The sequence below is a fragment of the Ixodes scapularis genome, unplaced genomic scaffold (genome assembly GCF_016920785.2).
Source record: "Ixodes scapularis isolate PalLabHiFi unplaced genomic scaffold, ASM1692078v2 PGA_scaffold1__304_contigs__length_218370807, whole genome shotgun sequence".
Classification (NCBI taxonomy): Eukaryota; Metazoa; Arthropoda; class Arachnida; order Ixodida; family Ixodidae; genus Ixodes; species Ixodes scapularis.
The window spans coordinates 86,040,831-86,052,838 of NW_024609846.1; the positions used below are offsets into that span (position 1 = coordinate 86,040,831).

At 45.0% G+C, this 12,008-nt stretch overlaps 1 protein-coding gene across 2 annotated transcripts in view; it reads left to right on the forward strand.

The window, feature by feature from the left end:
• LOC121832955 (cytochrome P450 2H2-like) overlaps positions 1–12,008 on the forward strand; it is a 74,765-nt gene that overhangs the window by 46,550 nt on the left and 16,207 nt on the right. For both annotated transcript variants that reach the window (XM_042290828.1, XM_042290829.1), the window contains exons 3-5: positions 4,045–4,175; positions 6,085–6,191; positions 9,051–9,355. In XM_042290828.1, coding sequence (XP_042146762.1) covers positions 4,045–4,175; positions 6,085–6,191; positions 9,051–9,355 — 543 coding nt within the window. The remainder of the gene's footprint in view (positions 1–4,044; positions 4,176–6,084; positions 6,192–9,050; positions 9,356–12,008) is intronic.

A 12,008-nucleotide genomic window follows, 5' to 3' on the forward strand; every position in this document is an offset into this window, starting at 1 on the left:
CACGTCAATTTTTCCACAAAATTTAGCGGCGAAACTGAATTTGTGTTAGGTAACGTGACATGAAGTCATGAGACATCGTTTTGCCCGCTAAATTTAACGGAAAACCAAATTCGTGTTGAGGTCACGTGACGTCATTCTTTTCGCTAAATCTAGAGGGGAAACTGAATTTGTTTATAGGTCCCGTGACACAAAGTCAAGGGACGTCATTTTTCCCGCTAAATTAAGCGGAGAAACTGAATTTGTGTTGAGGTCATGTGATGTCAATTTTCTCGCTAGATCTAGCCAGGGAACTGAAATTGCATATAGCTAGCGCGACACGAAGTCACGGGCTCTAAATTGAGCGGAGATACTGAATTTGTGTTGAGAGTCAGACGACGTCAGTTTTACAGTTGAATCTAGCGGGAAACTGGATTTGCGTATTCGCGCGACCATATCACATGACGTAAATTTTTCCGCTAAATGTAGCGGGGGAAACCGATTTTGTGTATAAGTCACGTGACACGAAGCCACGTGACCTCTATTTCCCCGCTGAATTTAGCGGAAAAAATGACGTCACGTGATGACGTTGTGTGACGTCACGGGCCAAGGCTTCACGAAATACGGAGCAACTATAGCCAAGGAACGTTTCACGTTAAAATACTCAGGACGTGGCCTATGTACCCGCTCCACCCGCCGTGATTCGCTCTACTGCGATCTTGTCGGCTAATATAGCGATTTCATTGACTGCCATTAAAAAAAAAAAAAAAAAGCCAAAATTATATGTCGCCTTCTGTTGAAATTGTGAAAAACGGCGCACTGTGCAATTTTGAATTTTAAATGAACCTTGAAGTGTAGTTGAGAGCAGTCAAAAAAGAAAACGCCCACATTCAGAAATTATTACTTCAGCCGCAGAACTGATGAAGTCCGTTGATTTTTTCGGGCAATAGAGAACTCCCTTGATTGTTCACAGCAGTCCCTTCTGCGCTAAACGGACACCACAACAGGGCGTTGAAGTGGCTTTTTACTCGTATAAACTTCTTCAATTGTTTAGAGTTACGAATCTCGCCCCTACAGTTTACTTTAGGTAAAAATCTCAACTAAAGTTTGCCTTCCTGCAGGTGCCCTCGTCCACGTCTGCGTGGTGAAAGCGTTGCATTTTTGCTTTTTTTTTTTTGTTAGTCGAAATTTAACCGATTGACTGGCAACAAATCAATCGCGATAAAACCATGAATCGATAATTCAGCACGTCAACCGACTAAGTGCCCATCCCTAATTAATAATTTATGAAAATGTTAAGTATCCCTTTCTGGTGCTTCGCCATTTTGTGGGAAGCGCAACGTCGGCGCATCCGGCATTGTCACGCTGGTGTCATGCTGAAAATGTAATCAAGATATGTTTACATCCCACTTTTATGTGTCGTTATGGATTGAAGTTTCGGCGATTTTTCAACGTTCAGTTCCAAAAGCGGGAAATAAAAACGCGAGAATTGATCGATGACTATTTTGAAACCCGGTGGCATCTCGAAGACTGTTTTAACTGGGATAGTTTCTAGTCCTTACTGCCATCAATACCGCAATTACAACATCACTCCTAAAACTGAATATTGAAAAAAAAGGCTTATTCACCAATTTTAAATGAGATGAGGTGAGGACAACGTTTAATTATACCTAGGACCAATTTTAGGTAAATTGTCGACTTACCGCGACGGGTTTCCCTCGTCTAATATCCGCTAAATTTGATAATTACGTTGCGAAGAAGCTACCCGTGCAACTCTCATCACCTTAAAATAATGCGTTCAGATTAAAATCAAGTATCCTGTAAGTTGCGTCTTCAAAATTGGCAGTCTTAAGTTATCTTGCTCCTTCGCCAAACTATACCGTTACTGACCAAAATTACTGACATTAAGTTCTGTAGCATGTTAAATTCTTGACTATTAAGCGGATGTATATACATCTGAATGGGGATATAGCGACATTTAGTGTAGACATTATTTTTGGAGGTATTTCCTATTGGTGTCTTCTTCATATCTGGCAAGTTCGGAGAAACCAAATCCAGGAGGATCGTAAAAAGGGGGATTTTTTAAGAAAGAAATTTGAACAAAAATTTATTTGATGATAACTTATCTACATTTATATTGCACTGCTTATGCTAGCGAGATACATCTGGGCGTCGCTCTCATTGCAGCTGTTTGTTACGAAGGTAACAACTCCATGTTTAAGTGCGGGTAAAGGCGGGTGGGTGTGATTTGCGATTTCCGGAAGATTTTCCTGTCAATCGTACAACCATACAAATTGGTCGAAATCCAGGAGTCCCCCGGGAAATGCGGGAGACTAGGCAGATATGCTTCCTTATTTAAGTTCAAGAAATTCACCGAAGTGCATGTTTCATTTAACCAGAAGATGAAACCTAGTAAAAACCGTGAATAATTTCGTTAAATAAGTATGTAAAGATCGTTTTAACTTATGCAGGTTGTTTTCGCTAAACTGTACGAAGTCTTTAAGCTGGCGCGCTCTACACCTGTAGAACGAGTGCAATATTCTTCGTAGTCTTATTGAGAGGGTCAATTATTTTTTGCAATGTGTTTGTTCTACTGGTTATTAACACAACATAATTGGCTAACTAAATATTACTTTTGTGCACAAACCCTTCAACAGAGAAGTTGCAGAGCGTGTTGTAGAGTGTTTAAACGCCTGCTAATTAATATGTGTTAATTAGCCAGTTTAGAAAAACAATATCCTTCTTGGCTTGCTCAATGTGGCTGACAGTAATGCTGTATGGTGCAACATGCGTAGCCTGCACCATCATTTGTTTTAAACTTGGCACACTTCAGTTGATACAACCTGTATAACAGACGGAATTCGATTTTACTTCCAGGCGCCATTGTATTCCGGATAAAATGGCAGTGGTTGACACGCGTTAAATGTGAATGATGCAACTACGCCGCTATAAGCTGAGTTAGGCAGGTGCGCGCAGTATGAGTTGGGCAAGTTTTCCTTCGTAATAAACAGGCTAATTATGTTGTCAAAATCGAAGACGTTCACTCTTACGTGCGGAAAATGAAAAAAAAAAAAATGACACTCTTCAGAGAGACATATTGCCACGCGCGTTGCCGAGCGAGCGCGTGCGTGCCCGAATGATTAGCGGGCTTGACTGTCACGCGGAAGGTCTAGGTCCGATTCCAGCTAAAGCCCCTTGATAAAAGTGTTTTTTACAAGTACCGCCATCCATTGTTGTGGAAGCGCGCGAGACACGTGCCATGAGCGGGTGCTCCGCCGCCATTCGCTTCCAAAGCCCGCTCATTTCAGTGCTGCGCCGCCATTTGCTTCCAAGGGCCGCTCGAGACATGGGCCTCGTGCACTCGCGCATTTGACGCTACTTGCAAGACAAGCTCAAACACATCGAGGGGCTTTAATTCCAGCCAGCGGAATGTGCTTTTATTTATTCTTTCAACTTGGCATTCGCGTAGGTTCCAGAACATTCTCGTCTGATCGAGTTCCAAATGTTCTACGTGCCCAAAGTTCTGCGCCGAATGTTCTAGAAACCCATGAGGGTACATAAAAGACTCCGCATGGCGAGAGGAGTCAGTCTTGCCCCAGCGTACGATCCTGCTGTTCCGCCGCCATCGACGCCCGCGACGCTCTACTGTTATCGTCTGTTTCCTTCTTGTTCTGGGCACAAGTTCGCCTCCTTAAACATTTAGTTTCTTCAGTTATCATCGCCTCATCAGTCGTCATTCGTGACAATATACAGCGAAAAGAAATAGCATCTCAAAGAAGAGCCATACTGGGCCGTGCATAGAAAGTTATTTTAGAAATACATCAACGTTTCAAGTATTTATAAAGCCATCATTAACACTGGAGTTGCACTATCTCATTAGACTGCGCAAAACGATTCTGCTAGCTTCAAAGGATATCGCCGTGGTCTAATTTCAAGTTATCGACTATGAGAGCTCACACAAGCCCATGTTTCTTATTGACTCGAAATATGGTGGGCATTTTATTTTATGTTTAAGGGTACTTTTAATAATACTTTGTTTTTACATAGGAAAACCTTTCTCTTTCTTAGGGTAAAGACTGCAACAGCTAATATCGTCATCCTGAATGACTGGGCGCTCATCAGACAATTCTACTGCGCCGAAGATGAACGCAGCAAACCCCGGCAAACTATATTTTATGAAGTGACACAGGGCACCATGGGTACGTGACCACCAGTGCTGCTAGCTCAGTTCGAGCTATTAGAGGGTCCGAGTTATAAAGTGATTAATTAACACCCTGGTTGTGCAGAAGTGCTTGGCGTTTTGGACGCGACTTCCGTCGCTATTCGCTTTGCGCAATTACCATTGGCGCTCTATAGCACACCGGGTGTACGCAACGGCCCTGGTAAATAAAAGTGAAAACTTCAGCTTAGCACATTTTAATCAGAGCTTTTTAATGGTATATGTGCCAAATATAAGAGCACTAAAATCCCAACCTCTCTTTCGAGGTATTAGAAATATGTTACACTATGTTCCTCGTCCGAAACAGAATGGTATAGATGGCCAAGCCACGGGTTAGGGCTTCAAGACTGTCGTATAGTTGGTAAAGCCAATAAACATGTTGTGTTCCAGGTTGCGATCGCCGTAGATAAAAGGACATTCCTCGAAATTAGTGTCGTGTAAAGACAGTCGTCTGAAAGTGACATTTGCGTGTGACTTGTGGCTTGTAGCTCCTGTAAACGTGCTTTCCGAAAGTTACCGACACTTACTAGGTAAGTGTCAAGTGACGACAGTGTGAACCTTCAGTATAAACCATTTAATCCATATGATGCACCTGGCCGTTAATTATATTAACCTATACATATACCGCTTTTCCCAAATAGCGGCCAGGCTCTTTAAATCGACCGCAAAAATCGGTTTCTTAACCTATCGCGTTCGGATTTTGTACAACGTTGGCCAAAGGTGTTGCATTTTTTTAAATAAAATTCGCATAGAGCGAACTTACCTGAAGAAAAAAAAAAGAAAAAGAAAAAGGCTTAACTCCTATGAAAACGCAGAGAAGTCACCGGTCTTCAAACCATAGGACGCCCCATGGTGTGAAGACCGGTGGCTTTGCTGCGTTTCCATAGGAGTTAAGCCTTCCGTAGTAACCCTGCGTCTCAGGGTTACTATGGATATCATTCACCACCTCGGCTGCGTTTTTTACCTTTCTTCACGAGTTAAGAAATCTTTGCGAATTTCATAGAAAAAATGCCCCACCTGTGGCCAACGCTGTATAAAGTCGGAACGCGATAGGTTAAGAAACCGATTTTTGAGGTCGATTTAAAGAGCCTGGCCACTATTTGGGACACGGGGTACAACGTAAAGTAGAAGCTGGCGGTTATACAATTTTCCAACTTTTAACTGACCCTTGCCAACTCAACTGCAAACTGATAAGAATCAAACCCTCTAAAGGGCCGCCCACACTAGCGAGAAAACGCGCGTGGCACGCCGATCGCGGCAAGTAACAAAATGTCGCCGAAGCACAGTCAGCGCCACGAGCACGTGCAGAGACACGCCCTTTATCTTCCCGCTTAACCGATTTATCGGCGCGCCGGGCGCGTTTTCTCGCTAGTGTGGGCGGCCCTTAACACTTCCTTATTTGGAACGATATAAGCTTTTGGTAAAAACAGCAAAGACCTTCATACTGGTTGTGCAACTACGCTAGTGGAATTACCAAATATTTTCATCGAACTTTTTGGAAGTCTGGCGGGATTTATGATATGATTATGTGTAGTCAAATATAATCTCCCACGAATGTAAACATTTCAGTATGAAAAAGACCATACGGCCGGTCCTAATGACGTATAATGCCATTCTTTGGCATATACGCGATTACATGTCGAATATCAAGGTCCCTCTTGGTGCGAAATATGACTGCGATCCATTCATATCAAAGCTTGCACAGTATAAAAATTACAATTACTACAAGTTCTTGTTAAATGAAAAGTTATGAAGTGGAAACAACTATCTCTGAAGTTGCCGTATCTTCAGGATTGAAAGTTTGGTTCGTTGAGGACAAATAAGGTTGATCGTCACAAAATATATTTAGCAAACGTAACCACGCATGTGGCGCACTTCTTTTATTTCAGGTATGGCTAATCTCAACGGTGAAGCGTGGACGGAGAATAGAAATTTCGGTCTCCGAGCGCTCCGAGATCTGGGCTTCGGAAAGACACCGATGGAGGAGAATATCAAGGTACTTATGATTAGGTAGTAGATTTTTTGGTTCTAACCGAAAAACACAGATAAGCATCTGTCGGTTTCAAAAACACGCAACCAAAACACTGATAAGCAACCGTTGGCTTCCAACCGGTTTTTAACGTTTATTCGAGACAGATCACCCAAAACACACCTGTATTACAAAAAAACATAAATACAACCTTCAATTTCCTTTTAAAACATAACGGGAAGCTTATGGCTTACTCTACTCACTTTTAAAGAATGCAATGCATTTTAACGGAACCATTCAATCCCAAAAGATTGCCCGCGCATCCCTGCATTTTGGGCAACATTTAGCGGGCAAATTGAAATCACGTGACTTACGCTCACGTAAGAAATACATCAAGTGAAAAAATTGTCGTCTCATGACGTAAAATCAGTTTCCCCGCTAATTTTAGAGGGAAAATCCACCTCTTGTGACGTAAAACACCTCTTCAGATTCCCCGCTAAATTTAATGGGGAAAACCATCTTGACGTGACCTATATACCCATTCAGTTTTCTCGCTAAATGACGCGGAAATATTGATGCCACGTGACCTAAATATTCGTCCAGTGTCCCCGATAAATTTAGAGGAGGTGATCGACCTCACATAACCTGATGTCGCGTGACCTGTACGGAGATTTCGTTTATCTACTAAATTCAGCTGCGAACTATACGTCAGGTGGCACACCAATTCCCTCTCATCCGTTGCCCTTCCCTTTCCCCCTCCCCGTCCCTCTTCTCTCTTATGGTACGTTTACACTTGCGGATCCGCAAGCGAATCCGCCCAGCGTTTGCCGCTGGGGCGAAACGCTGGGGGGAAAACGCGGCGCAGAGCCGAATAGGTCCAGGACCTATTTCTGCCGCCGAACAAGGCGTTTCGCCGACCGGAAATGACGTTCTTGCGCAGCACGACGCTGCCGACGTCACGAGTACGTGTTCTTCCTCTTTGTTTTCGGCAATGGCGTCAACGGCATCGAAGACACCCAGCGTCGCTGGCATGGCGAAGCGTCACTGGCATACGAGCGAAGACGAGGAAGGAGGCACCTTGGTTGTCCCGTCCTTTCGCGATCTCGTAAGCATGGGCGAACCCACGACCGCTGACGGCAACGCTGCTTTTTCGGCGGTCGCTGCTCCGCTTTCTCCATCGCAAACAGGGAAGACGAGAGAAGAATCCTTGCAATTTCCTCTTCTTCGTCTACGTAATCATCCATCAGCTTCGCGCTGTTTGTTTTTTTTCTGTATGGGATGCAGCGTCAACGAGAAGCTCACGCCTACTTGTCGAGCCAAGAACAGAGAGACTGGGGAGCAGCAACGCCCGGGAGAGACAGTTGAGGTGGGAACTCTCGAGCCTTTTCGTCATATTCGACGGGAAGTTACGAGAACAGCTTCCGCAGCCGGCGCCGCCGCCGCTGCTCGGAGGAAATAGATCTAAACACAACCCGCTCGTCGCCGTTGCCGCCGGGCGCGGATCCGCTCCCGCGGCAGCGGATTTCTTCTCAGGTGTAAGCGTACCATTATGTGTCCTACCATTCTGTCCCTTCCCCTCCCTCTCCTCTCCCTACCCTTCACCCGACCTCTCAACCAAGCTATCCCCCATTGTACGGGGCCCTCTCTCCCATCCCTCCCCTCCCTTGGTCATGTGACCCAACAATTCAGTTTCTGAATTCCTCTCTTCTTTCTTCCCTCTCCTTCCTCTTCTCTCACATCACAATCCTTCAGTTTCCTCTCCCCCCCCCCCCCCCCCCCCCGTTCCATGTGTCCCTTCTCCTCCCACTCCCTGGTCACGTCGCATCAATTCAGTTTCCAAAATATATATAAAAACAAAGGGACTTTACTCTTGGAACGACTGTTTAATGTATACCTAACAAATGAAACAATAGTTCCTAAAGAGTGCATTCATGCATACAGGACTTCTAAATTTAAAAAAAAAACGCGGACAATATTGTTAACGTTTATTAATTGTGAACATATTACGGGTATTTTCTTTACTATAATTGCTTGGAAATGATAAAAAAAAATTTAAAGATCGGATAAAGAACACTGCTATGAGATGAATGTTCCGATGATGAGGTTTATGATGATGAACTAGCTCTTCCGTTTGTGTCCGGCGAGTTTAATATATCGTACACAGGTCTTGCATAGGGCGGGGGGGGGGGGGGGGCGGGGGGGGGGGAGGGGGAATTAGTGTGGCCTATGTTGGATCTTTCGTCGCCAATGCTACAAACGACTTTTTGTTTGTTAAACAGCCTTCCACAAGGCCATGTCTGAGCTGGCACCATTTTTGATAGCTTGCAGCTATCACGAATTGCGCCCTTTTTGCCGTTACACTCGAACTACGGTTCACTAGAGCGAAGAGTTTGCGGTTTTTGCGACATCAAATGTATGTACTACCTAAAAGAAATTGTCGTTCACAACAGCGGCAACATTTCTTTCAAGACAAAAAAAAAAAAAAAGAAAGAATGATACGCGAAAAATAGGAAATGTATGGTACTGCCAACTTTTTCACAGCTTTAATAGGTGGTGCCAGTATGTTCTCGTTGTTGAAGATTTTAAGATGCTTCAGTGCACAGGGTCATAATCACTAGCAAGTGTGTGAACAGGCCTTTACTGCGCACCTTTAGAACGCTGCCAGGTAAATAAAGATTGAGGTGCGAATAACACATTCCTGAAATAGGTTATTATACTTTATCGTTTTCTAAATTCATCGGCTCGTCTGTGCACTTCTAGGCAAGTTGACGTTGGCATCGCGGGCTGCCGAATTTCGGTGCCAGTCAGTTGTAGTCGAAGCAATCTTAGCAGCATTGGTAGACGTGTTGCAATGCAACACAGCAATAATTACTTCTTATATTACAGGAGGAATTGTTGAACCTTATCAACAAAATAGAAGGAGCCAAAGAACGTGCTGTTCCGGTTTTCGAGTTCATCCTTTCAAGCACGCTCAACGTTACCAGTCTTTTTTTGTTTGGAAACAAATGTGTTTTAAACGACCCGAAGCGCGGGAACCTTGTCAAACACGTCGAGAAATTCTCGGAGTTACTTCATTTCGACTCAATAATCGAATGCAAACCCCAATGGCTAAGCCGACTTGAAGCCAGCCTGCCCTTCACTAGAACGGGGGCCATGAGGAGAACCCGTCAGGTGCTTCTGGACTATATCAGGTGAGCTTCGCACTTTCATTTCGCAGAGGGACGGAGGGCAGAGTAATATGGCGGTTTCAGTGACAAAATTCCAGCTCAATATTCTACCGGACGCCATATTGATGAACTTTTGCCGTCTGCATGTCTTTGCGCGGAGGCAATGTTTTCCAGGTCTTTATAGCTTTTGCTGTCATGATCGACAGCGTTTTCAGGAGTAGTTGGCAACACAATGGAGCATAACCGGCCTCTGAATTTTTATACATGCAGGTCTTTATTCAGACTTGAGACCAAACGGTGATCGAGAAGCCGACCCGGCAGCAGCCATTGAAGCCTAAATATATATAGACGCCGTTGGGGCGACTCTGAATAAAAACGCATAGAAATAAATTTGGGTTTCTGCGGCCCGAATACGTTCACGAGCGTAGCTAGTGAGTTCTGTCGTAGACGAAGCCACTCGCCATGTTTTAGCGTTTCATCGGCACCTAGAACGACGCCAATGCATAGAGCAAGTCGTCTCCTTCTTCCGGAGGAGTTGCGGTGACGTCAAAATAACGCCGAGCTCTGATTGGCTCTATCTTTTTTTTCCAGCCAATAAGATTTTGGCGTTCTGACATCATCGCAACCCCTGTGCAAAAAGCAGACGAACTTAGGCTTTGCATTCGTAAGCTTCTGTGCATAAACAAATAGCGAAAGTGGCAGATGTTGTTCATCAATATGACGGAACGTTGTTTGCCGGATGGGAAAAGACGTTTCGTGGAACCGCCCTAATGCCTCATTCAGATTGGCGGTTGAACCGCGATCGTGAATCGGTTGCGAACGCGGTTGCTTAAAGATTCAGAGCAGTTTCAAACGAATTTAATGATAAAACAAGCATAGTCACTTCACGGTTGCGATTAGAACGCCATTGTGAATGCAGCATAAAAGCTACAGTAAAGCAGCACATTGAACGTCTTATTGACAAAAATTATGAGATACAAACATGTAACCCTTTAAACTATTTTAACGTGCTATAAAGGAAAAAGCTTCGCCGACAGGCGAGTTGATTACAAGCAGGAACTCCCGATGAAGACGGTTCGGAAACAAAATGAGATTCACGGCCTAGAGCCACAATATAACTAATTTAACTACTACGGTAAGAACAACATGCAATGAAACAAGAATGGGGTGTAAGAAAGATATAGATGTGGACACCGAACGCGTCGCAGTTGCCAGAAAGAGTACTTCCGTCGCCTCGAATGTAACCGGTGCCACCAGATGACTTTTCGACGAACGGCTAGGGGTCGCCCGTCATGAGCCCGGTTTCCAATGCTGCTTTATGATATACATATTTTATTTTTAAGGTTGTTTTCATGCTTGTGCCGCGTAGAAATTGATCCGTGCACTACGCGCGTTACTTAGACACAGCTTTGTCTTTGGCCCTAGTTTCATGCCTCAACGGCAATATGAAATGTTTCACGAGCGCTTTCAAGTGGTGAGTTCTATGGCGAGGTGCTCAAGCCAGCGCCCGTCAAGGTCAGAGCAGACGGACCAAGTGGAACGCGCACACGCAGAGGTGCCATAGCAACGAGACACCTTTTTTTTTTTTTTTTTTTACCTGCGTCGTCTGGCCGGCGGAGACGCTGTCGGAATAGGTACTGGGACGCGACCCAATAGAACTTCATCTGGTGGATCGCGTCGCAGCATTCGCCGTGATGTGCGTCCTCCACTCAAGAGTATCTTATACCTCTGTCAGACGGGCACTTAAAAGGACCTTTGCGCCAAAGGCCTTTAAGATTTTCAAATGACTTTTAACTTCCGCCGTGCCAGACAGCGCACGTATATTGCCTGGAACGCGTCTCCCACTGGTGTGTTTAGCGTCCTATGCTGCCCATACATCAAAAGTGGTCCCCAAGTGGCAACAAATGACGTCACAGAATCTGGAGTGTCATGCTGTTGACTGTCGCGATCCTGGCGGCTGGCCGTAGAAATGCTGGCGAAAAGCGCGAGCGACCGCGAGTGTCGCTGTCGTCACGGCGTCCCAAATTTCGGCTCCTGTAGCTTCCGTGGACTGTCACAGTGGGGAGCGACCTGCAGCAGAACAGGCGGCTGCTATATCCACCATAGCAGCTGAGACACCACCAGGGTCGCGACCGGTGACAGCATGACCCTTCTATGATGTCATCAGGTGGAACTCGAGGGACCACTTCCTTGGGCGCGTTAAACACGCCAGTCGGAGACGCGTTCCAGGCACCATAGCGCAAGTAAGTGTCATTTTGAGGATGTTTACAGCATTTGAATTCTCCTAACTCGTTCAAACGCATAAATAACGTTCACACCAAAAAAATTATATTTTGGCGAAATAAATATTTTTTACAGTTTTTCTTGAGCAAACAAAATATTTAAAAAGACAGAAGGGCGAGTTTAGTCGAGTCATTTTAACAACGTTAACTTTAAGCCCAAGCAAAGTGTTTTTTTTTTGGCAATTAGTGGCAAACGTGAGCGTCCCCCGCTCACTCAGTTGTGGTCCTAGAGTTGGTCGGAGCGTCCGCTCCTCCCGTGTTTCTGCTACGCTTTTGCCCTGTTCGGTTCGACGTCGTGCTCGCGCTTGAGTTTCATCGCACGCGTCGGAAGTCCTCCAGCCGGTCCTCCCAAAGTCGTATCAGCGCCCAGGTCGCCTCAACGCTCCAATGCAAGC